Source organism: Pieris napi, chromosome 6 (assembly GCF_905475465.1).
Source record: "Pieris napi chromosome 6, ilPieNapi1.2, whole genome shotgun sequence".
NCBI classification, from domain to species: domain Eukaryota; kingdom Metazoa; phylum Arthropoda; class Insecta; order Lepidoptera; family Pieridae; genus Pieris; species Pieris napi.
Genome location: NC_062239.1, coordinates 8,050,631 through 8,078,598, shown reverse-complemented (window position 1 = coordinate 8,078,598; position 27,968 = coordinate 8,050,631). Strand labels below are relative to the sequence as shown.

Below are 27,968 nucleotides of genomic sequence, written 5' to 3'. Positions count from 1 at the left end.
CAATTATATCTTGATTTTGTTGTCAATATCAAGATAAAATTGGGCTATATTAATCGAATATATTTTTAACGAATCACTGCATTGTTGAGTTTTTTAATTGGTGTTTGTACGATGATTTTTCTATTAGCTTTCGCTTTATTCAATGTATGTTCTTGTATACCATTTCGGTATCATAAGGATGTGGGTATCAAGCAGGCAGAGCACTTGATGATTCAGGAGACGATGGGAAGGATAATAGGAGGAAATCAAGTGCCTAGTGTTGCGACATATCCTTATCAGGTACTATTAATAATAAGACGAGGCGAGACGATGTATAACAAAAAACACAAGCAATAAATAAATATTTTTTAAAGATAATTGTATCTTAATTAACTGTTTTTAATTGCATTGTGTGAATATTAATGTGATCTATTTATGTAATTTTTATTAGTTATGTCTGTGTTTGATTCTTACTGATTTCTAAGGGTAATTAATAATAATTGTAAAATTAATGTCACCCTCACAATTGGTTGATTCAAAGTCAAATATAATCAAATAGAATAAGCCTTATCATTTTACGTCATCCGAAGTATCACTAAACATAATATACATAACAAAGAAAGTTCATCTTGACTCAATTTTTTATTGGAATGTCTGTTCTAGGCTGGAATAGTAGCTACTTTGACAAAAGGACTTCAGTCCATTTGTGGTGGAGCTCTGGTTTCAAACACTCGGGTATTAACGGCAGCACATTGTTGGTGGGATGGGGAGAACCAGGCTAGGTCATTTACCGTTGTGCTGGGTTCTCTAACTATATTCTCAGGGGGAACTAGACTTACTACTAGTGACGTTGTAGTGCATCCATCATGGAATGATAAGGATATTACTAATGATATTGCGGTTGTTAGAATTTCCAGAGTGCAGTTTACTAGTAAGTATTTATGGTGATTTTCACGTACTGTAACCGGTTCAATTTATTAACTAGATGAAAATAATTTATTTAATAACTATGAGAACAAGTTTATTATTAAAAGTAGCATTTATTTTATCCGCTGACAGCGAAATTTTTACTGAAACAGAGCTCGACGTGGTACATTTACTAATTCTTCTATTGTGTGTTCTTTGTTAGCCTTTTACGTCACAATAAGGCAACTAGACAATTTATTTATCTAATAATTAACTTCCTTTAAAACTATGAGTACAATTGCGTATTTCATATTATACTAGCTATTATGAACTAAATTTTTACTCCACATATGCAACAATAAAGATAAACTGAGTTTAAATCGTTTGAATTTTGTATTAATTCCCAACATTAATAATGTATGTATATTCTGATATATTCCAGATAATATTCAAGCAATACCGCTACCCTCTGTATCAGATGTTAATAACGCTTTTGCTGGAGTGACAGCTACCGCTACGGGTTATGGAAAGACGAAGGATTGTAAGTTTTTAATGTTTAAAAACTGCTACGAAAGATAAAAAATTAGTAATTTCTTGTAGTAACAAAATATTGTCGTTTCCAGCTCAAAAAGGATTTCCAAAAACTACTTCACTGCAGCACGTCAACCTTAAAGTTTTGACCAACGCTGTGTGTCAACGAACATTCTCAGGCGTCACCATACATAAAAGTCATCTATGTACAGATGGATCTCAGCGAGTTGGTACTTGCGAGGGTGATTCGGGTGGACCATTGACAACTATTGTCAATAATAAGCGCATGTTGGTATGTATTAACCAAGATTCGTGTCTTTATTTATTTCATTGCGTCCTATAACGTAATAATAAAACAAATAAGCCTCCACGCTGACTTAACGGGTTGGCATTTGTACTTGATCGAAGTTTGACTCCGTTTACAGTACTTTCCCGTTAAAACAAGTATTAAAAAAACCTCATTGGTACACAGCCAGGCATCAGTTACATTACCTCTTAATTAATAAATAACCCCACGAGAATATAAGTGAGTGCTCCTATTTTACCATGCCTCCTGCTGATAGAGGACAAATGTTTGTTTTTAATTTATTTTATAACTTAAGATGTCATACATGTGGAACATGGTGTAATGGTTGTATCCAATCCTTACAAACGTTGTGGAAAACAAAAAACTTGGCGATAAAAAAGAGTGGCGGAGAGTTTATTGCTCTTCCGGTCTACGCCCTTGGTTTGAGAACTGGCAGTAAATGTAAAATTAGAAGCATTTCATATATAATATATATATATATATATTTTGACGTTCATAAGTGTGAATATAAATATGAATAAATGATTTTTGACTTTGACTTTGACATTATCATCTAAGTGTTCATTGTTTACGGTCGTATTTGTGTCGTCGCACAAAACCCTAGCATTGATTTCCCTTTTTAGTAAGAACAAGGACATTAATTCTAAATTGCCATAGCTTGTATCGAAGGCTACACAAATGTTTTTTTGAAATCATATAATATATTGCTAGGCATAAACTCTATACACGGGCATATTTGATTCCAGATCGGAATAGTATCGTTTGGACTGGGCGATGGATGTGAACGAGGCACGCCCTCCGTGTACACGAGAGTAACGGAGTTCCGTACATGGATCAACGCTCAACTTTAGAAATTCATTCATTATGCTATATTTCAAAACAAATATATGATTTACTGAAATAAAAGTTTTATTCAACATTTACCCATGATATTTTATTCATAAAAATACTCTACGATACGATATCGGACGCTTAAAATTCCGATGTAAAGTCCTTTTCACGAAAGAAGTCCCCCAGACGCGGCGCTGCAATCGCATGACGTAATGTTGCCATTTATGAGTAAAAAATGTACCTATTTTATTTACATTTAGCAGATGTAATTTATCAAGTAATATTATTTTCTGCATACTTCGAAGAAACAATATTTCTGTTATGTAAAAAGTATATACATATTTATTTACTTATATTAGCGGTGTTCTACCTACTTACAGGGAAAAGTTGAGAAAATAGGGTAAAGAAAAGCAATACAATTTTTTATTCAGAGTTTTATTGCATAATTGTTGGGTTACAATTTTTTTCGAAGTACACACCGCTGTTATACCTTCGTTTGTAATTCTTGTTATAGTTATTTCTGACACACCTGCAAATAAATTATGAACAACTAAAAATAATAATAACTTTAAGTTTATAATGCTTATGTAATATATGTTTTAATTTCAGTTACCTAGTTTCATCACGTTATGTATTTGTTCAATTTTGTCGCAAAAACGAATTTATATCATAAAAGTCCCATCAATACAGCAAAAAAATATTAAATGGCAACTCTAAAAAGTACCTGTTATGGCGGCAATTCTCTTCCGAACATTGTTTAGTTGTATTAAAACACCTTGATTCTTATGTTCCGCTTCACAGAACTCTTTCACCTTTAATATAATTTCTCGAGCCGAACTTTTTACAACTTTTGGCATTGTAATCAATATTTAAAATGCACTAAGCTAGTTAAAAATTCACAAAAATCTACCACAACAAACGAACTTGATAACATCGACGAATGACAACATTGCCGACCTGTCAAATTTAGTTCCAAAAATATCCGCGGGACTTCTTTCATGAAAAGCACTATACAATATCTCTACTCTAAACTGTATAGTGTATATGCTGGTGACATCTGTTAATGTCATAAGTAGTAAACGCAACGTCTTTGTTGATAGAGCTCTGTGCAGACGCGTGAGTCATCTGATTTTGTTCAACATATTTGATAGATTTTTTCTTGTGCGTTCTTCATCTTATAATCCTTATCGAGTGATAATAAAATGAAAAGATTAATATGTTGCTTTGTTCTCTGTGATGTGAGCTAGCCTTATCTAGCGGTTAAATATTCTCTGTTTAACTGTTTGCTGGTACGTTATAATCTGTAGAAATTTCTATGTTAAAGTAGCAATGGAATCTGAATTTTTAGTGCTTTGATGCAGAATATATTTTCTAACTTTATTGAATGTAAAAGCCGTTTTCAGTAGTATACTGATGTAACGAAAGACTAATAGAACGAGTTTCGATCATTCCATTTCCAATCTGATGGAATGATATAATATTTATTCAAATTAAAAATTATCAATATAGGGGAAGATCGTTACCCTTCGTACGCGGGGCACATTCATACAGTCAAAATAAAACTTGAACGAAACAAAGTACAGTCTTGCTTTTGTATGTGTGCATGAGTCGAGGTACCAACTATACATCAACGAAGTTTCGTGAAATTCCCACCGATGAGAGTGAAGTTACAGGCATGGACATGTTTTCGCGCTCGGTAAGTAATTTTTTGATCTATGTTTTTATGTCTTGTCACCGTAGATAAAATAAGTTTTCGTGTAGAGTATTCTATCAGTAACTAGCAAAATATACTTAAGATACGTCTTCAATACTTAATTTATGACGTTTTCCTATTAATATTAAAATAAGTTATATTTTGTTGTTATTCAGTAAGTGGGGTACATTCGGACAGCACTAGATGGGGCACATTTGAACGAATTGTACAACTAAATTTGTATAAAAATTTGTCGACGCGAACTGTCTTTTTCATACATCGACTTTCTACATATTACACTACTGTTAAGGCATCTTGACTAAGGTTGATTTTGATGCTTGTGAACCAGATGCTGTGAATAATTTACCAATCCATCAAATAGTAGTTCCTTCGAAGTCAGTTTTGACACCAGAGGCATTTCGACCCTATTCGCATTCTGTAAGAAGTAATAAAACAAACAAAATGACGATGACGGCCAGGAAAACCACGAATTTATACTGCCACACCCGAAAATAAGAAGTTCTAGTCCACACCAAAGAGTAAAAAATGTAAATCTAAATTTAAGATACCTAACTAATTAAATTTTCTTTTACATAAGAAAAGTATTTTATTTTTGTTTAATAGAAGTTAAATCTTTATTTTTGTGTTTAATTTCATTGCTAATAAATGAATTTTGAACTACCCCACAGCGTAAGAAGGTACCCCCGACACTGTACGAAGGTGCCCCGTTGATGGGGCAGATTCGTACGTATTCCAGATTTAGTTTAAATCATAATTATGGTTGAAACATCGGATGAAATCATTTGTCATTTTTTTATTTGAATCTCAGATAGTTAGGCTATAAATTTAAGCTATCAGGTGATAGATTCATGGAAAAAGAAAAAAAGAAAAAAATAAAATGTGAAAACCGTACGAAGGGTCCCCACCTTCCCCTATATTGTTAATCTATAGGTAAAATATATCTTATATATTTACGGACGAAGCTTGTGCATGTTCAGTTCCCGCTCACTGCGTAGAAATCATACTGAAACTCCGCAATATGTAGTATCCACAATACGACTGTCATGTTATTTTTTTAACAAAACGAAGAAGAATAGAACGTTAACAATCAAACAAACCTACCCACACTCTTATTTGAAACTTAGTACGATTTGTCAATTTTAATAATAAATTCAACAAAGTGCGATATTCTGCACTCCGTCATAATTCTTGAGATGCAGCGAGCAACCACATTCAATCGCGACAAACAAATTCCACGCCCCACCGACAGATCCAGTTCCACAATCCATCTCTTATACGTGAAATTCAAGCCACAATATCTACAATACGAATTAACTGCGATATTGGGTTAATATGATCACATTTGGATTATAGTGGTAAGGACAAGGATTAGTGGGATATTTATATGGAATAAATAATAGTTAAAAAAAACTAAAAAACACGCTTTTAATGCACATCAAACTAAAAAGTGAAAAATAATTCCTAATTTAGGCTAAAAATGGTAATGAACAAAAAATACTGGTATTGGGTGCTCTATAGACGAAAAATATGACACTTTTAGTTTGATGTGCTTTAAAAGCGTGTTTTTTAGTTTTTTTAACTATTATTTATTTTTTAGTTTATTTTTTTTTTTCGGATTATTGCATTGTCATCGATCTTTGACAGGTGCGCAAAATTTGAATAAAATCTGTCCGTTTAAAGTGGGTCAAAATCGAGTCCGAAGGAGTCGGTTACATACATACATACAGGTGAAGCTAATATAAAGCGTGTAAAAAATACTTTATACTCGTTTTATACGCATCCACTATGCGAAGTTACCACCGTTACAAAATTAGTATATGTTTGTTAATAAACGTATTGGAGTCACGTGGGAAGCCTACGTCTCCCTCTATGGATTACTAGAATCCGAGGGAACGTCTAAGTGTTTAGTGGTCGGTTAAAAATCCGTTAGAAACCGTTTTTATATTTTCTAAACTTTTTTGTTCGATAAATCAAAACTTTGTTCATTAAAACTTTTTATAAATAAAAATACAAAAATAATTTTAAAAAAGGGCAAATTAATCAAGGTGGAACTTATACCGGTAAAAAGTTGGCAAAAACGCAATAACAAAGCCATTGGAAAATTAAAATGACGTTTAAAATATCCATATATAGATAATGCTAGTAAACTAACGACCTATACATATGTATAGGTCGTATTGGAAAGAGATATACACGGCCAAAATTGTGTATCATAGCTTCTTTCACAGCAGAGGTTCAATACATATTGGCGCTGCAGAAGCGGGCTGTTTGGAGTATTTGTTGTGTTTCTCCATGGGAGTCGGTACGGAATAAGTTTAAGGAATTAAATATTATGACACTATCTGGTTTTGAAACCTTGTTGTACGTACAAATAAATAAACGATTTTAAAACTAAGTGTGAGTTTCACCAGTATAATACTCGAAACAGAACAAATTTAAGCGTATGACAAACCAGGCTCCAGGAAATAAACCACCAAATAAACCATCCTTATTTGGAAATTTAAAACGAACTTATAACGTAAATTAATCAATAAAGCATTTTATAAATTTAACGAATATTTAAATGATCCTAATCCTTAGGATTGATTTGCACCAGTTCAAACAATTTGTATGACTCAAAACTTAGCGATGAAAAAAAGTGGCGGAGAGTTTTTTGCCAATTCTTCTTGCCCGTTCTACGCCCTTGACTTGCGAACTGGTATTAAATGTAAATTTAGAATTAATTTAACTTCTTTTCAGACGTTCATAAGCGTGCTTGTTTACATATATGAATAAAGTTATTTTGACTTTGATATTATTTTGATATCTATCTGAACCACCGCCGTACTCTCGAAATTAAACTCGAAGTGGAGTTGTAAATGTTCCGTTTATTGGTCGAGTGATGGTCAAACAAAATTACAAAGCCAAGCAAGCTTATGACTAACGTCCGTCGGCATGGCTGCGTAAGTCTATCTAACTAAACAAATAATAACTTAAACTAAGGCCTAAAGCTACACGCTGGTAAAAGGGACCGGCTGACCCTTCCGCTACCTGCGCACCCGCCGACCGTTTCCTGGAACAACATCTGGCTGCTAGCTTCGTTCACCAGCATTTTAAATTACATTGTTCGTTGTCCGTAACACTATGTATATACTCGATTCGCACGAGAGAATATACAAACCGAGTTGTTTAATCCTGTATAGTTTTCTTTTTCTTTTTTATCTTTTTTATGTTACAAGAGGCAAACGGGCAGGAGGCTCATCTGATGTTAAGTGATACCGCCGCCCATGGACACTCGCACTGCCAAAAGGCTCAGAAGCTTTTAAGAATTGATACGCTCTTTTCTTGACGGACCCTAAGTCGAATTGGTACGGAAATACTTCGATGGGCAGCTGGTTCTACATAGTGGTGGTGCGCGGCAGACATTGCCTTAAGAAACGCTCAGTTGTGAAAAGATATTTATTGAGGTATCTTATTTATTACGATACGTCAAATATAGATCTTTTCCAAAATATTGCGATAATTATCATTTATATTTCTTGCGCTTTAAATCACACAATTATAGTTTGTAATAATTCTGTTACTTAGTAATAGTTATTATTTTATTATAATGTCCATTGGCGAACCCTTCTTTGAATAGAATACTTCCGTAAAAATATACCCGTAAGAAAATGTTTGGCCATCCTATCGTTACAAGATTTAGTACCATTTAATATTGATAGTAAAATGTTGGGTAACCTGTAAATGTTTTGTTGTGGTTAAACATGCTGAAACCATATCCAAACATGCCATCCGGCCCAGACAGGCAACGTCCGGATAATGTGCCAAACTTTACACAAAAAACGTTCGTCCCAAGTCTGCAACTTGAAATCTGCATACGATTTTGGCCTAACAAATACTAAAAGTTAATGTACTTGAAATATAGAAAGCGCTTAGATGATAAGGTAATTTATTTAATTGTCGAAATGTGTGTGAATGAATGGGCGGTTGATGATGACAATGACAATAAAGGTCGGGAATAAATATATTAGCGTTTTATAAACAGTAAAATGTATCTTTGTAGTTCAATTGTTTTAATTCCTTTATATTATTATGTAAACCTTCACTTTGGAGCAATGCATCTCGATCATTAGAAGTTTATATTCGTTGTTTATAACTATTTTTACTAAGTAAAATGAATTATAACTACAAATACTTTATTTACAAATAAAATGCGATGGCATTATTTATAAAAGCTTACCAACGCACACTGATACCACGGATATGTTGACGTTCTGAGTAAAAACAAAATGTTCAATAAAACGATTTTGTGCACTAAAATTCCGTGTGTGTAGCTAGTTATATAATCCCGTGTGTCACCACCATAGGATAATTATATTTTATATAAACAAAAACCATTGCAACATAGTAGTACAAAGATCCTTTATATTTCAATAGCTGAAGTGCTGTTACATGATTTACGAACCACTCTTACATGATTTACGAACCACTCTTAGTTCTTACTAAGTAACGTTTCCTTGTAGAGCGTGAGAACAATGTGTCAGCACAACGGTCACGTAGGCCTTTAAGAATAGGATATAAATATAATAGAATACTTGTAATATTTAGTATTAAACGGACCTCAAATCGGACCGGTTGTACTCATTTTAACTTTAAGTTTTTAAAAACCCTTTTTCGCGGACCCACTACTTGACTGGCGCTGAGGACAGGATAGTCGCTCTAGCTGCACGTACTTCTCAATTATCGGTTCGAGCATCAAATTCTGCTTACCTAAAAAGGGGAAACTACGTCGCGATTGCTAAAAACGGCTATTCAAAAGAACAAATAAATTTGTCAAGAACGAAAATCCAAAAGCGTTAAGGGTGTTTTGTGCGAGTGTTGAGGCAGCGATGTACTGGTAAGTCACCTTTTCACCTTTCAAATCCAGCCCTCTCCACTTTTCTTTTGTTATTTTGAGATCGACATCTCTCATCTTAACGATAGTTTTAAGACTTTGTTAGAGTTAAATTCATATAAATGTAAATTGTAATAAGTAAATTAAAGAAACATAGAAGTAAGTAGGTTAGTGCATGAAATTCTGCAACCCCTAAAGTAAGTATAAGTTTAGATTCACATCAAATTCTGTGAGCTAAAATTATTGAGTAATTGTGTAATTATTTAATCAAACAATTCCTGAAAGAATACATAAAACCCAAAAAGAAATATTTTATATATTTCGGAAATACGGAACATCGCAAACAATTCAGCAACATGGTAATTAGGCTTTTTAAAGGTGGATCAATTCAATTTTATGAGTGTATGGAAAAAATCGTTTTTATTGACGATGAAAATAAACAGAAAGCCGTTATTCTGAAATTTCATCTCGGAAAAACCTGTCACAGAGGTATTCAAGAAACTTTTACACGCATCAGGCGACACTTCTTTTGGAATAACATGAAAGAAACTATATCAGCAGTAATTAATTCTTGTGAAGCCTGTAAACAAATGAAATATGACCGAAAGCCTTTGAAACCATATTTACAGTTAACTCAAACGCAAGATGCCCCATCCCAGGAATTATTTATAGATATATTTAGTATCGAAGGAAAAAGATACCTCACCTTAGTTGACGCTTTTAGCAAACTATTACAGGCAATTGATATTGCTAGTAAAGGAACACCAGACGTTATCCGCGCACTAATAAAATACTTTTTATTTTACGGCATACCTAAGAAAATAAGCTGCGACCCTGGTACTGAATTCAACAACGATCTATTGAGAGTAATGATGTCACTCTATAAAATCCAAATACATATCGGCACGCCTAGGAACCCTAATTCAATGGGAATAGTTGAACGTTTTCATTCCACCTTAATTGAAATTAACAGACTGACAAAATACGAACAACAATCTACCGACGCCGCATCTATTATATCACTCATCATGGCATATAATAATGCGATTCATACTGTAACAACTTTAACACCGTTTGAAGTAGTGTTTGGCCATGTAGATTCTGAAAACGCATTCAATATAGACTTCGAGAAACGATACTTGCAAAAATTAATTAAAGATCACGCCAAAAGAATAAAAGTTTTATACAAATACATATCTGATAAAATGTTAACGTTTAAGGAAAACTCTAGAGAAAAACGCGGTGGCGAATCCGACGTCCCGTTGCCAGAAGTGAAAACAATTTACACAAAATTAATAAACACTCGCAGAAGTAAGGACAAACCTTGTTTTGAAAAGGCCATAGTTACAGGAAAACCTGAAAGAAACACCATCCCTATTACAATTAGAGGTAAACACAAAAAGGTAAAAATTAAAAACATAAAACGACCTTCAAAGGTGGTGCTTAGTGATCATGATGACACTCACGAGCCCCAGCTTGGGCCTTCAACTTCAAAAGGTTGAAAACAATCCAGGGATCCGTAAGACAGGGAACAGCCTTCATCCAACAGGATAACTGGCTTATTTTTAAGGTATTAGATTTAAATGGCCTACTGATGGAATTAGGATATAACAATAGGAAATATAGTAATTTTAGTAAGTGATGATAAGCCTTAGTTTAAAGAATTTTTAGGAATTAGGGAACTAGTAGAGTATTTGCAAAGAATAACTACTGAAAAGATTAGGCAAATAATCCCTTCACACCGAGTACGAAGAGGAATATTGAACCCTCTAGGCTCTATTATTAAAATGATAACTGGAAACTTAGATCAGGAAGATGCTCAACGATATGAACAGTTAATAAATCAATTAGGTAATCAACAAAATTTCCACAAACAAGCGTTTAACAGTTGTTTTCAAAATGTTAGATGGACTCATTAATTCATCAGAAATATTACACAATAACTCAAAAAAAAAAAATATGGACGAAAGACTAAAACGTGTAAAAAAAAATGTTAAAAGACATAAGTACTAAAGAAAATAATGCAGTATACTCTACATATGTTTTAAGTTTATATAATCTTTTTGTAAGTAATTTTAGAACGCTTTATATAAAAAATAAGCGAATTAGAAACTGCTTTGGCTTTCACCAAAACCAATGTTTTACACATTTATTACAAATTTTAATTTATATATCACAGTCAGAAAATTTTATGTATCCACCCACTTGGGATAATTTAGTTAAATTAGAAGATACGATTAATGTTAAATCATACATGATAGACAGGAAAATAACTTTTGTATTAGAGGTAGCTTTAATAACCAATTCAACTTATAGTTAGAATAAAATGTATCCCTTACCTATCTTTCATGACCCTAAAAACCAAACCTTAATAATCATTCCTAAATATCCCTATATCCTGGTGAAAGGTGTAACATACTTACCGCTTATACAGCCTTGCAAACAAGTCTCTGAGGAAAATTATCTCTGCACACAAGAAAACAGGGGCACCGTATCCTGAAACGACATCCATTGAGGAGTTGATGACCTTCAAGGAAAACCCATCCAACTGTTACCAGAATACAGTAATTATAGAAGAGGTAAAGGTACAAAAAATATCAACTAATAGATGAATATTATACACCCGTAATCAAATCATTATTCAAAAGAATTGCAAAAATGAGATAAGCCGAAACTCTATAAAGGGAACATATATAATTACTATAGATTAACCCTGCGATCTCAACATCAATTACATCAACAGTGTTCATACAGAAAATATGTCATCAGAACGTATCCCATCCATTAAGCTGCTGGAGTTACAGCCACCAGTGAACTCTAAGGAAAATCAGAATCCAGTAAACTTACAAGGAATGGACCTTAGTGACCTGCAACACATGTCTTACATGCTGAAACAACTTAACATAGATAGTGATAGTGAAATGGGCAATTCAGTGAAAGTGAAAAGCATTAGTTTAGGCACTCTTTTATTGTATTTTGCTAATTGTTGTGTTTTTTATAAAAATAAGATTATTAATATGTTGCAGTGGCGAAATAATCAGAATTTGCATGTGCAATCCCCTGATAATTTCGCTCTTAAGGAGGGAGGAGTTATATAATCCCGTGTGTCACCACCATAGGATAATTATATTTTATATAAACAAAAACCATTGCAACATAGTAGTACAAAGATCCTTTATATTTCAATAGCTGAAGTGCTGTTACATGATTTACGAACCACTCTTACATGATTTACGAACCACTCTTAGTTCTTACTAAGTAACGTTTCCTTGTAGAGCGTGAGAACAATGTGTCAGCACAACGGTCACGTAGGCCTTTAAGAATAGGATATAAATATAATAGAATACTTGTAATATTTAGTATTAAACGGACCTCAAATCGGACCGGTTGTACTCATTTTAACTTTAAGTTTTTAAAAACCCTTTTTCGCGGACCCACTACTTGACTAGCTACATTATATTGGCACAAATAATAAATAAATAGAGCAATGTTGGCCTAGTGGCTTCAGCGCGCGACTCTCATCCCTGAGGTCGTAGGTTCGATTACCGGCTGTGCACCAATGGAATTTCTGTCTATATGCGCATTTAACATTCACTCGAACGGTGAAGGAAAGTATCGTGAGGAAACCGAAATGTCTAAGACCCCAAAAGTCGACGTCGTGTGTCAGGCACTGGAGGCTGATCACCTACTTGCCTGTTAGATTGAAAAATGATCAAGAAACAGATTCAGAAATCTGAGGCCCAGACCAAAAGAGGTTGTAGCGCCACTGATTTATTTAATAAATAAATAGAAATAGCTTCACTAACACAAAACGTGACTACTTTCCTATACTAAACGGTGTAAGAATGTTAAAAAGATAGGAGAGTGCTGTTTAAAATCGCAATAAATTGAAGTGGTAAGTTGTCGCCTCAGACTGTCACTCGTGGAAAGAAAATTTATGTTAGAGAAACTTTACTTTAAATTCTGATATTTTCTCTTATTTTACACATTGCATGGTACATAAAATTCAATTAGCAACAAGGTTTTCTGACGAGTGTAATAACATTCTTCAAAGCTCGTTGCTCGTTTCTTTATTATTTAATTTAATAATAAAACTTGTGTTTATCATTGTTTAATTTAAAGTTGTCATACCATGGCCTATTTAGAGTACACCATAAGCTATTTGATATATATGGAATGCCGTGTGAGTAATTTCCAAATTATGAATATATTATCTATTTTTTAATCAGGAATAATTTTTATAGCTATATTTCAACTTAAGTCAAACTATCAGTAATCCAAATCTAATTATTCTGAACATATTTTCTTTTTAATACAATTGGTGTTTACCTAAAACAGACAGTAAATCACTTTATTTATCTTTGTCATTTTGCTAGGCGCTTTTGCTTAATAACAATTACTTAAAAAGTTGTATACAAAATATACTAAATGATCCAGTTACGGAGACTTAAGTTAGTATCAAAAGTGAGATTACATTTTATATAATGTAACCATATACAAGAATTAAGATAAGGAGAACAATCTCGCGATCTTGATGAAAGGCAAATAACTATAACTTTAGGCTGCGTTGCCGACATTGAATATTAATCTTGTGTTTGTTCAGTAGCTAGAATACAAATGCTCTGCTAATTTTCATAATATCACAGTAGCGGGCTGTGACATAAGTTACGATTTGTTTTGGATGAAAAAATATTATATATGTGCCAAGAATGACCTTAAGATGTAAGTGAATATACAGTGTAAACTCTTTATAACGTATTTCGTGGTTCCAAAAATTGTCTTCGTTATAGAGAGTTGTCGATATAAAAAGAGAAAAAAAAACACCACACCAACAAATTTAACCAATTACAATAGTTTATATATATAATAAATAGGTGAAAACTGTGCGTTTAGTAACTGAGACTAAATTTTTTTACAGGCAATGTAATCTAAGAATAATGGGCTGACGTGTTAATGCAATGAACAATAACAAAGGCGAGACGGCTGTTTATGACCTCAGGAGTCTTTTTAGAAATTTCGGCACCTCAATAGGATAGTTTTGTAATCTGATTATAAAAAAAAATACACTTAAGTATGTTGTTGATGTCTAAGTATGAAAATATTTCTTCGTTATAGAGAGAGCATGAATGAATGGGTTTTGTGTTAAATCTACAATATTATAATTTTTTCGAATATATTAAAATTTTTTGAGGTTACACTGTACTATGTATTATGAAAATAACGATTCCAAGGTTAAATATCATAAGTAAATTGGCTAGAGCCTATGTGTGTATGTCTGTCAAATGGTGATTTTCACAATACTCTAAAAGTTATCTGAATCTTTGGGTAAGGAATTTCTTTTAATACCTAATAAGCCCTTAAACGACAAGATTAATAAACAAAATTGAATAATGTTTATGTAATAACAAAAATTATGTTATGTTACATATGTTTGCTTTCAATATTACACGAGTAAATTTCGGCCTCTGTTAAAGGAGTATTTGTTAAAACTGAAATTCTTACTTCAAATACACTTTTATTTAACACAAAAATAGTAGGGTTGTGACGCGACACCACGTAACTCGGCATCCACTTTAAATATTATTACATACTTATAACATAACAATTATACCACCACGTTAATAAATAAAGACCGTAGTGACGGGTCATACGATAATGTTAACTTGAATAATTGATATTTCAAATTAATAGTGATACTGCGTAGGATAGCAAAACATTAAAGTTTCACCAAAACTTTGAGGTTTGGTCTAGTTTAAGCAATTTGACAATATTATCCCATCGCCCCATCAGTTTAAATGGCCTTTACTACTTATGAAGTTCAAATTTGATTAAATTGTTATAAGCTGGAATAAATAATAATAATCCAGTTGCGTTACAACTCTATATGGGTCTTGGCGTTAGATTGCATCCGGTCTGTCCTGGCTTTTTTTTTTTTTTTTTTTTTTTTTTTTACTTGGGGAAATGCATTGCGCATACCCCACCGCGGTGCGACTGCTTAGTGCGGGAGGGTTATGTGGGACTCGCGAATGTGCATACCCACTAAAACCCCAAGGCGCCACCAACAATCGCCTTAGGAGGGATGCGGTAACAGCAGAGCCTTATCCGCTTCCCGACATGCGATGCGGCGGTTGTGTCCGCCTCTCCCCGCCCATTGTTGATTTGTGAAGATACTTGACACAGCAAGTATCCTTCACAGATCGGGCCATACGCTTTTAGGAATAGCTAGGGGAGATCGGGTCCAGTGCTTGCAGGGATGGATCACCATCCCTTCTTTTGAACGCATGGACCCCTGCTTCCCCGCTTGGGCACTCTTTAGGTGGCGAGGATTTGACGGGCCTGCGGTTTCTTTCGCCGCCGCGGACGGGTTCCGGGACAAAGCTCCCTGGTTCTTCCCGCTTCTTCTTTGACTTTCATGACCGACTCGCAGAAATTGTAGAAGATTTTCCACGAGCCGTCATTTCCTGCGCTCAATATGGCTTTCACTACGTTTGGCAGAATTGCGTCCTCGCCCTGGAGGGCATCTAACAAAGGTCTCCTTTCCGCTTCCCATGCTGGGCAGTCCCTAAGTGTATGCAGGGCGTCGTCCCGGCTGTCTCCGACACAGTGGTGACAGGTTGGTGACTCCTCACACCCTACTACTTTGTGCAGATAGCTACCAAAACATCCGTGTCCGGACAGCATCTGCACAAGTCGATAGCTGAGGTGACCCCAGCGCCTCTTTACCCAAAGTTGAAGCAAAGGTCTGAGGGCTTCGGTAGTATATTTACCGGCACTCGCATCCGCCAGCTCTCTTTCCCACTCTACTAACAATTCCTGGTCTTCTAAGGCTCGCCACGCGTTTAATTGTTCCAGTGTGGGGTTATCCCCTTTTTCCCGAGCTTCGGCCCTCCTCCAATATACTTCGCTAAAAGCAGCCGCATCGAGATGCCATGGCGCGGTACCGGCTATAACACACACTGCGTCATAAGACACAGTGCGGTACGCCCTCGCAACCCTGGCAGCGACCACTCGCTGCGACTGCCTGAGTATTGTGCGATTGTACCCGGTCAGTTTGTCGGCCCATATGGGACACCCGTACAGTGCTTTTGCCCGGATCGCATTTGCGTATAAGAGGCGACAGCCCCCACTCGGCCCGCCGAGGTTTGGCATTATGCGCGAGAGCATGTTTGCGGTGGCGGTGAGCTTAGGGGCAAGTGCCACGAAGTGTGGTCTGAAAGTCCACCGTGGGTCAAGAATCAGCCCAAGGTATTTGAGCGTAGTACCGACCCGGATAGCTACTCCGCCGACGATGATGTCTACGTCTTGAGGTGGAGCTTTTCTGTGGCCGTAGAAGCATATAGCTTCTGATTTCTGAAGGGCGACAACAAGGCCGAGCTTCTTGATTTCAGAAACCACCCGAGCTACTCCAGCTGTCGCTCGGAGGCGCGCTTCCTTAAAATCTTCTCCAATAGCGACCACGAGGGTGTCGTCTGCATAGCATATAGTTGACACTCCAGGGAGTAGTTTCGCTCGCAGCACCCTGTCGTAACCTATGTTCCAAAGAAGGGGGCCAAGAACCGAGCCTTGTGGGACGCCGCACTTGATGAGGTGACTCCCTATGCCATTTTGTTTCGGGAAGATAACACGGCGGCCGTTGAGGTACGATGCTACACATTTTCTTATATAGGCCGGTAAGCCGTGGTGGCGAAGACCGTCCGCGATACAGTCCCATGGCAAGGAATTGAAAGCGTTCGCGATGTCTAACGATACCGCGAAAACCACTCTGCCCCGTGACACCTGCTCCTCGCAGACGCTTCGCAGGCGCGCAATTGCGTCGATCGTTGACCTATGTTTCCGGAAGCCAAATTGAGCCTCATGTATGTTTGGTCCTATAGTTTCCAAATGATTGTAAATCCGACCGGCAATAATACGCTCGAAGAGCTTGCCGGCTTCATCTAGGAGAACTATAGGTCGATACGCTGATGGTGACTCTGTAGGTTTTCCACCTTTTTTTAGAAGAACTAGCAACCCAGTCTTCCATGTCGACGGAAAGAGGCCATTTCTAAGACATTTCGTGAGTAGGCCTCGAAAGCGCATGTCAAGACCAGCGTCGAGGGCCAGAGCTAACACTCGTCCGTGCATGCCATCGGGACCAGGTGCAGTTTTTTTAGTGGTCATGCGTGTTATTGCTGTCTTCAGCTCCGAAGGAGATACTTCAGACACTGTGACACTGTGTTCCGTGGTCGTCTCATGTGGGGAGCTCAAGGCGTCGCGTTCAGGAAAAAGTTCCGCAACCACTGTGCTGAGCAGTTCCGGCTCCATGTTTTTCGTGAGTGGCGGGGCCCACGAGCGCAGCTTGTTTGTGACAATCTGATACGGGCGTCCCCAGGGATCCCGCTCCAGGGTGTCAAGCAGTTCTTGCCATGCTTTCTTTTTTGCTTCGGCGATACCTATTCGCAGCGCCAGTTTTGCATCTCGGTATACGCTATATGCTTGTTTTTCCTCTTCTATGCGAATTGGTCGCCTTCTGCGAGTCCTGGTGTAGCCTCGACGAGCTGCTACACAAGCAATCCGCAACTGGGCGAGTTCTGCCGACCACCAGAATACACTGGTCCGGTGAGCTCCAGGGCGTCTTCTTTGCATTGCAGCATCCGCGATGCAAGTCATTGCGCCACGAAACCACTCTGCCTCTTCCTCTGGATCTACGGAGGCTGGGATCGGGCACCAGGCCTGCACAATCGTAGCCAATTCCGCCTGTTCCTTGTTAAGACTCCCAAGTGCCCATTTTGGGCCCAGTTCTGACGGGTCCGAGCTAGGATTGGCCGACGGAGAGAGAGTGCGGAAGCGGATATACCGGTGGTCCGAAAGCGTCTCAACCCCCGTCAGGACCTCCCAGTCCTGAACACGGCACGAAAGATGGGGGCTCGTGAACGTCACATCCACAATAGATTCTCCGTTTGTTCGAACACACGTAGCTTCAGAGCCCCTGTTAGCCACTACCAAACAATGCGCTGCTGCCCAGTCCACCAACGCTTTTCCTCGTGGGCTGGACACCTGTGAACCCCAGGCCACAGACTTTGCATTCAGATCCCCAGCGATGACTAAATGTCTCGGATGGCTCCATTGCACCAGGCTTCCCAGTTCGTTTAGGAAGGCTTCAAATTCAGCCAGCGAGCGATTGGGGGAGAAGTAGGTACTCGCGATACACATTTTGCTACCCAACTTTGCTGCCACATAGCCGTGGCCTTTTCGAACTGGACCAATGCAGGGCGAGCCATCTGCCGGTGTAACGATAATTGCGGCCAGACCGTCGAGGTCGCCAACCCAGTTCGCTTTTTCGGGTATTGAGTAGGGCTCGGAAATTATACCAACGTTGATATTCCACTGCGCTAGACTCTGGTACAGTAGGTCTTGTGCAGCAGCGCAGTGGTTTAGGTTGCTCTGAAGAAACCGTAGGGCCATGTTAATTTGCTGCGGTTTCTATGACCTCCATACGCGCATTGTTGCGCGGAGACTTTGCGGGCGTCTTTTTTTTAGGTGACGAGCGGCGCCTGGGTACCCTCACACTGGGAGCTGTGCAGCTGTTGCCACCTAGCCTGTGATCCGCTTTCCTACCGGCCTCGTCGCAGAGTAGGCACTTGGGTTTTTCACTGCAGGAGGCTGCCCTGTGACCGGCTTGACCGCAGCGAAAACACAGTTGGCTACGATCAGTATCGGACATGCAGCGGCTAGCTACGTGCCCGATTTGTAAGCAGCGAAAACACCGTAGCTCTCTTGGCTTTGCAACACTAATATTTGCCGCAACCCATCCGACAAAGAAACGCCCCGCTAAGAGTTTTTTGGCGGCCGTTACGGGGCAGTTAGCCCACGCTGCGCCAAGACCCGATCTATCGTGTCGTATACGGCTGATCCTTATTTGATCAGCCGGGCACTCTCCCTTCGCCGCAATCGCCTCGCGCAATTCATCCGCTGTAATAGAGTCGTCCAGGCCAGAGATGCGGACATCGGCGCATCGGACGGGCCGTGTAATCTTGATTCCGCTGTCACTCAGTACTGTTTTGAGTCGGTTGGCTAAGGTATCGGCTTTTTCCCCACTGCCGGCTCCGGGGATCTGAATTATCGTGGCTCCTGTTGCCGCTCGGCGAAACTTAACGCCCTCAATTCCAGCCTCCTTCAGATCTATTTTAGCCCGTGCTTCTTTTAGGGCAGCGGCGTAGGTAACACCCTTAGCTTCAGCGTCTTTAGACAAAGTGAGCACAATTGCAGCGGTACGAGGTGCCTTTAGCTTGGGCAGTGTCCTGGGTGGGGGCTTTTCAGCCTTCGATGTTGCCGACTTTGGAGCTCTCACATTTTTTTGCGTCGCCTTTGCCGCCTTTTGCCTTTTTTTAGTAACCATCGTCCAATTTTCTTCATTGGTGGTGGTCAGCGAGGGCCAGGAGTGTGGCAATACAATGGCACTAGCGGGAGAGGAGACAGGTGTATTTCTTTCAAACATTTCCATCCTCGGCGCGTTTGCCAAACGGTTTTGCTCATTATTTCCAACGGCAAGCGTCTGCACGGTTGCCTTTCCCCGTTTTGTTTTCGAAGCTGCAGCTGACATCGGTGATTTGGAAGGTGGTTTCGCCTTACCTTTTTTGCTCTTTTTACTCTCAGTCGGAAGGGGAAGGGCTGGCGTCTCCAAGTTGGGCCTTGACCCGAGATCCTTAAATTGCGCATTGATATGCTCACCTACCTGTCGGAGGATCCGAGCCTCCAGTTCGTCTACATTGACAGCTGGGTGGTCCTTCGGAGCTTGCAAGATCGACCTCAGCTCGCGCATTTCGCCTTGTAGTAAATTAAGTTGTGCACGGAGGCGTTCATTTTCTAGCTGCAGAGCTCGAGTTTCATCCGACAGCGTTTGCACGGCCAGATTATCAGCATCCGTTCTGATTGCTACAACTGCCTTTTTAAGAGCGGCTACAAAGGTACCTTTTAGGTTCATAGAACACCTGGCCACTTTTTCTACGGCAGCCAGGTTTTCTTCGATGCGTCTTCTGGCGTTTCCAACCGTACCTGTCTCAGTGGGTTTCTCGTTAAGAGCCGCGAGTTCCGCCTCGGCTTCACTTTCTCTCTCTACTCTCCGGGCTCTTTGGTATCCCGCTTTCGTGCGTTCGTGCGAAAGGATAGGGGTGTCGCTGCAGCTACTCTCCTCGTCATCCTGTCTCGTTCTCTTTCGGGGTCGCCAGAAGCGCGACTTCTCCCCTGGGGTGCAAGGAGCCTCACCTAGTCCTCGAGGACTCTGTTGATTGTGTGTCGAGCTTATGCTTAACATGGAGCTTGTTGAGTCTGAGCTCATATTGTCAGCCATGGCGAAGGTCCAAGTTGCACTTCGCACCGGTGATGGACATGAAGTGCGCTGGACGATCTCATTGCTTTCCCTTATTGCAATCTCTCCTTGTGTAGAAGGTGTTGCAAAAGCGCCTGAGCACTCATCCAACCGCCCGCTACAGTCCGTAAGCTTGTTCATTATTTCCGTATTATTGCCAGGTCGTGAGTTTTTGGGATCTATCGCATGGTCGTGGTCCGCCCCCAGAATACGATGCGGACCGGATGCCATGACCACTTGGTCATGGGAGGGATTTGACCCTCCTGGGGTAGTCTTTACTTTTCCGTTACTTTCCATGCTTTGAGGTGCTTTTAATTTTTAAGGAGGGGTAGCTCCCCTCTTTGGTGCCCTAGTGACCGGGTTTAAACCCCCCGGTCATGCATCCCATCGCCGGGAACCAAAACTTGGGATTCAGGTGACCTGTATACGGACAAAGTATACATAGAGATACACGTTGAAGTAATAATAAAAGCGCGGGTACGGCAGACCAATGTAGGGGCAGACCAAAATAGTAGGGTTGTGACGCGACACCACGTAACTCGGCATCCACTTTAAATATTATTACATACTTATAACATAAGAATTATACCACCACGTTAATAAATAAAGACCGTAGTGACGGGTCATACGATAATGTTAACTTGAATAATTGATATTTCAAATTAATAGTGATACTGCGTAGGATAGCAAAACATTAAAGTTTCACCAAAACTTTGAGGTTTGGTCTAGTTTAAGCAATTTGACAATATTATCCCATCGCCCCATCAGTTTAAATGGCCTTTACTACTTATGAAGTTCAAATTTGATTAAATTGTTATAAGCTGGAATAAATAATAATAATCCAGTTGCGTTACAACTCTATATGGGTCTTGGCGTTAGATTGCATCCGGTCTGTCCTGGCTGACATATGTCGTCGATTTTTGAATTTGAGACATGCCGGTTTTTTTTTAATGTAATAGGAGGCAAACGGGCAGGAGGCTCACCTGATGTTAAGTGATACCGCCGCCCATGGACACTCACAAAGAAGGCTCGCAAGTGCGTTGGCGGCCTTTCAAGAATTGGTACGCTCTTTTATTGAAGATCCTAAGTCGAATTGGTTCGGAAATACTTCAGTGGGCAGCTGGTTCCACATAGTGGTGGTGCGCGGCAAAAACTGCCTTAGAAAACGCTCAGTTGTGGAACGACGGTTTTCTTGCGATGTTTTCGATGCACACATAGACAGAAAGTGCAATAGTGCAACAGCCGAACCCACGACCTCAGGGATGAAAGTCGCACGCTGAAGTCCAACACTTATATATTTAAGAGTTGATATTGATACATAACGTAATTGGTAACATTGGTGAATCCGCGTTCAAGAATTTGAGTTTGATCCTTCCTTCAGCTTGGCTCTATTCTAAATTGACCTACAAATCGCTTAGATAAACACTAAAGTATGTTTTCCACAGATTATAGGCAAAATCAAATTCGAATCCCGTCTCAAGGACGCATTTGGAAATAATTGGAATACCGTATCATCTTGTAACGCTCTAAGCTGTAACAGGCGCCTAAGTTCATGACATAGTGATGTGGGATGTCGACAAAATATAAATATATTAAACTAGCGGACCCGGCGAACTTCGTTCCGCCTAACAGTCTAATAATATCGTGTTAACTTTAGTTAAACTTAATTTAGAATTTCATTAAGGTAATAACATTCATTCAATTTTTTTTGCAAATACAAAAGTGTTTTACTGCTTGCCATTGCGAAAAAAGAATGGCAGTTTTACACATTAGGCCTCTTCTCTCTAGCGCCAATATTTCGCGTTATTTATATGCGTAATTTTGTCAACTTACTTGCGTAATGAATTTATTTATTTTTGTTCGATAACTTATCCGATATTTTATTACTTATTCTGCTATTCGGAGCGGAGAAGAATCCACCAAAAAAGAGATAACTAACATCGGTCCAGCCGATCTTGAGTTATAAGTGGTGTAACTAACACGACTTTGTTTTATATATTTAGAAGATAAGATAAGATACACAATGTAGAAAATAATACTCGAAAAAGTGTGTTCACGTAGCTAATATTAAAATTTCTTTTAATGCACTACGACCAAATCCCAGTGTCAAAAGGACAGTGATAATCACTAGAACTACTACTGTTACTTCAGTAACATAAGCTTATAGTCGCTGAAACCTTAGAGGCTGAGGCCTTAGAGCTACTATAGCTGCCATTATAATAGAATATTTAAAAAAATTAACTAACCTACCAGCTAAATATATGAATTACAATGAATACTTATGATACAAACTGTGTACATAAATACATACTAATTCCAGCAATGTTAGCCCAGTGGCTTCAGCGAGCGACTCTCATCTCTAAGGTTCGATTCACAGCCTTGCACCAATAGACTTTCTATGTGCGCTAATACTCGCTCGTACGGTTAAGGAAAACGTCTTGAGGAAGCCGACAGTTGATAGCTGATCACCTACTTGTCTATGAAGTAGAAATGTTCCAAGAAACGGATGCGATCTGTGGCCCAGACCCAGTTTATTAACACAACATTACTGTCTATGACAAATCTCAGCTCTTTATACTTTTCTACTTCAATCATCAATAACATCGATATATCGTGCATCACTCAAAACTCGAGACACGCCAAATATTTCAAAGTATCAATAACATGTAATGCGGACCTTCAAACAACCTTATCGTGGCTTTGTATCCAAAATTACTGTCTGCTATTCCGAAGATCAATTGCTCCTGGGAGTGTCTAGTCACGTAAATACTAGATGCTCGTAGAGTATAGCCGGAACCAGATATTGCTTCTGTATGAACGCTATATCCCACTACATATTATAATCATTTCATCTAAGGTGATTTTTGACTAATATTCCTTTTGGTTCAGGAGAGTACTTTAAACCTACTAACTCGTATTAATAGATTCCAGTAGAACCCAGCAAGTCATAGACCCAAAAATATACACAGAAAGAATGATCACCAACTTGTTAAAATATGTGTGTGATGTTCCATGATGGCTCATCATCATCATCATGGGGCTTGATTTTTAACGGTAAGGACTTGTTGATGTAAAAGTGTGAAGAAATACTTACATAAATATATCTTCGTTATACGAGACGGGAAAATGTTATTGTAAAAAAAACTTTCTTTTTCAATTTCTTTATTTCATATGAGGTTGAAAAAGTCCGACGGTAAAATTCGTTATAGACACAATTGACACTACACTCGATTAAACAACGATATTTCAATACAAAAAATATTTTATTGTTCCTACTATTAATAAGGAAGACAATAGAATAGAATTGCCTTTGGATAAATCAATTTAGCTAACGCCCTTTGAAGGGTTTCCTATAAAGTCCTTATGTATTCGGACTCTGATTTCAAAGAGTGGGGTGGTGCGCCGTGATAGAATACGATGAAGCCAATTGGATGAATTACCTCAATTAATAAATAACAAGCGTCTCTTATTAATTATAAACTTGGTAGTTTGTATTTTATCGATATAAATACTTAGAATTTTATTAAGAAATATTGTTTAACGATTTTTGTAATTATTTATTTATCGGATTTATATATATATTTTATTTATTGTATTTAACGTGGATACTTACGTAGTTTTAATTCGGTCGTGATTTGTGTACTATATTTTTATTGAAAATCTAGCAAGAAGTTAGTCTCTGCAAAATCTAAAACATACACACACGACATAAAGAGACAATTAAAATTAGGGACAAAACTATAAGGACCTATAAACGAACCCCTCAGCTGTATAATATTAGTATTGATTAGTGATTAGTTCACTCAGAATAGTGCCTTTGTTAATGTTGTATAATTACTAAGTAACTTAATGAGACTGTCTAAAGGCTGTATCTACTATGTTGTTATGCTTAAGAACGTAACATAGCAATGTAAATATTCTAAAAAGACCTTTATAACATTTTTCTTTGTATTTGTTTTTATTAATGATACAAATAAACATTCACCTTATCCTAAGAAGATATTAATATTTTAATAAAATGAATATGATAGTAATTCCTCAAACAAGTTGATTTTATACTCATATTAGATAAAATATATCATGTCATTATTAGCCATAAAAATAAAATATCGCTACTAGATGCGATGTAAGACGAACGCTGAAATTTTGCACCCAGGTGTGTCTATACTAATTACGGGCAGTAATTATTATGGTACTACGGTAAGTTAGTAGACGTTTTATACGTTGCTAATAATCTAATTTGTTTATTTTAAACACAATTTAATATGCATCAACGTGAAGAACATAAAAAAATCTAAATATTATTTAAATTGATAACTTCTAAAAATGCTTCTAAAAATGCTATTAAATTTACACTTCATGAACTGGCAATAAACTCTCCGTCACTCCTTTAAATCGATGAGGATTTTTTTTATAAAAATTATGTCATGAGTAGCATGCTCATCACATGTTATTTTAATTAACTAATGAACAAACTTATATGAATAATAGGAATAGGTTTTCACACATTCAGAGTCGACACTTTGCGCTAAGCTTTGCGTTTTTAATATACGAGATTATTTATTAAGTTGCGGCTGTGAATCTTATCATGAGATAAGAGATGTGAGAATACCAGTGACAGTCTAAATGAAGTCGCGTTGGAACTACACGATGTGGTGCATAGCAAAATTAGTGTATTCAGAAAGACTGATAAAAATATTTAAATATTGACGTAAATTTCGGTTAAAATTGCTAAGAATTTCGGTTTCGGAAAATGAAGTGCAAAACTTCAAGTAAAATAGTTTTCATATAGATATTTGTACTTATCATTCCCGCAGCATATACTTCCAGTTTTATCTTGATACTGATAACGGATATATTAATCATATAGATTATTAACAAAACAGTGCATTGTTGAGTTTTTTAATTGGTGTTTGTGCGATGATTTTTCTATTAGTTTTCGCTTTATTTAATATATGTTCTTGTGTACCATTTCGGTATCATAAGGATGTGGGTATCAAGCAGGCAGAGTACTTGATGATTCAAGAGAATATAGGGAGGATAATAGGAGGAAATCAAGTGCCTAGTATTATGACATATCCTTATCAGGTATTATTTTGATAGTAATACTAACACAAGGCAAGATGAGGCATAACAACAAAACAGAGTCATTTCATATATCTTTTTCATATAAGTACAATCCTAGGATGAATATAATATTTTTAAAGATAATTGTATCTTATAATATATGTGATCTATTTAAGGTATTCTTATCAGTTATGGGAGAATATGTTTCTATTAATTCTTACTGATTTTAAGGTTAATTAAATTGATTGTAAAATTTATATCACACTCGCGTGTGGATGATTTAAAGTCATCCAAAGCGCGTAAAGATTTTACGTGATCCGAAGCATCACTAAACATAACCCACATAACAAAGAAAGTTCATCTTACGAGGAAACGTCTGTTATAGGCTGGCATACTAGCTACTTTGATGACTGGCTGGACGTCAATTTGTGGTGGAGCTCTGGTTTCAAACACTCGGGTATTAACGGCAGCTCATTGTTGGTGGGACGGGAAGAACCAGGCTAGGTCATTTACCGTCGTGCTGGGTTCTCTTACTATATTCTCAGGGGGAACTAGACTTACTACTAGTGACGTTGTGGTCCATCCATCTTGGAATTCTAAGAATATTATTAATGATATTGCGGTTGTAAGGATTTCTAGAGTGCAGTTTACTAGTAAGTATTTATGGTGATTTTCAAGGTTCAGTGATTTATCAATTGATTAACTAGATTAATCATTCTTTATTTAATAATGAAGGTAACAAAGTAAATACCAAAATGCTTTAATTCTACTTTAGCATTTATTTTATCCGCTGACAGCGAAATTTTTACTGAATCAGAGCTCGCCGTGGTACATTTACTAATTCTTCTATTGTGTGTTCTTTGTTAATTTTTACGTCACAAAAAGGCAACTAGAAAATGTATTAATCTCATCATTTATTTCCTTTAAAACTATGAATACAATCGAGTATTTCATATTATACTTGGTATTATGAACTAAATTTTTACTCCATATATGCAATAATTTAAGACTAAGAAAACTGAGTTTAAATGATAAAAATAATTTTTGATTTTATGTTAATAATGTAGAGTCTGATATATTCCAGATAATATTCAAGCAATACCACTACCCACTATATTGGATGTCAATAACGCTTTCGCTGGTGTGACAGCTACCGCTACGGGTTATGGAAAGACGAAGGATTGTGAGTTTCTAATGAACTATTTTAGTATTAACTGCTAGGAAAGCATAAAAATTTGTGATTTGTAGTTGTAAGTACAACAAAATGTTGATTCCAGCTCAAAGCGGATTTCCAAAAACCACTCAACTTCATCACGTCAACCTTAAAATTCTGACCAACGCTGTCTGTCAACGATCATTCTCAGACGTTACCATACACGGAAGTCATCTATGTACAGATGGCTCACAGCGAGTTGGTACCTGCGAGGGTGATTCGGGTGGACCTTTGACTACTATTGTTAATAATAAGCGTATGTTGGTATGTATTAAATAAAGTTCATTTCATTGTGTTCTTTAAAGTAATAATAAAACAAATAAGCCTCCTCGCTGTACTATCTGATCAAATTTTGACTAGCTGATTCCAACTTCTAGAGAATGTTCCCCCAAAACCAACTTCAAATACCTTAAAATTGTTGTTGTACACTCGGTTTGATAGGTCATTTCAAATAGCTTTGATATTTCAGTTCTTGCCACTTTTGGAGTTTAAATTTGGTTTGGTTTGTTGGTTGAGTTCTAGGCTTAATATAAATTGTATATAATCACGTGATTTTATAAGAAAAATACTTGAATAAAGTCGCCCTTTAAAATCCCCCTAATTAAATGTAGCTCTGAATAGAGAAGACGTCTTATTTCCCCCTAAATTTGGGGGGAAAACACCCAATTTGGCATCACTGTTTTGACAGTGTTATACAGTTCTTTCCTATAAGAACAAGTGTTAAATATAAACAAAAGACACCTCATTGGTACACAGCCGAGCATCGGTCACAACCTCTTAATTGTCATCTAGGTCTCCATTATTGAGGGGCGTATTTGTGTCACCACACAACTCTTGCATTGCTTATAAAAGATTTCCCTTTTAGTATGAACAAAGACATTCATTCTAAATCGTCATAGATTCTATCGAAGCTACACAAATGTTTTTGAAGTCATATAATATTTTGTTAGGTAACTCTATACACGGGATTTTTTTATTCCAGATCGGAATAGTATCGTTTGGACTGGGTGATGGATGTGAACGAGGCACGCCTTCCGTGTACACGCGAGTTACGGCTTTCCTTACATGGATCAACGCGCAACTTTAAAATTCATTTAATATTTAAAAATAAATATATGACTTACTTTAATGTAGGTTTTATTCAAAATTTACCCATGATTTTTATTAATAAAAGTATATACACTACTATCCTTACACTACCAT

The 27,968-nt window shown here is 37.5% G+C and overlaps 1 protein-coding gene and 1 long non-coding RNA gene across 5 annotated transcripts; both read left to right on the top strand.

Annotated features, from left to right (window-relative positions):
- On the top strand, positions 1-27,916 carry LOC125050335 (collagenase-like). 4 transcript variants are annotated; one of them, XM_047650095.1, is made up of 5 exons: positions 1-279; positions 643-910; positions 1,328-1,426; positions 26,830-27,029; positions 27,748-27,916. In XM_047650095.1, the coding sequence occupies exons 1-5, from the start codon at positions 112-114 to the stop codon at positions 27,850-27,852; spliced, it is 840 nt and encodes a 279-aa protein (XP_047506051.1). In that variant the 5' UTR covers positions 1-111; the 3' UTR covers positions 27,853-27,916. The 4 variants fall into 4 exon arrangements, with proteins under 4 accessions (XP_047506051.1, XP_047506048.1, XP_047506047.1 ...); XM_047650092.1 differs by lacking the exon at positions 26,830-27,029 and adding an exon at positions 1,509-1,708 and having other exon boundaries at positions 17-279; XM_047650091.1 differs by lacking the exons at positions 26,830-27,029; positions 27,748-27,916 and adding exons at positions 1,509-1,708; positions 2,470-2,646 and having other exon boundaries at positions 18-279.
- On the top strand, positions 11,512-12,524 carry LOC125050336. The gene is made up of 2 exons (XR_007117131.1): positions 11,512-11,720; positions 11,885-12,524. It is a non-coding gene; the product is annotated as an uncharacterized LOC125050336 (long non-coding RNA).
- Positions 27,917-27,968: the final 52 nt, after the last annotated feature.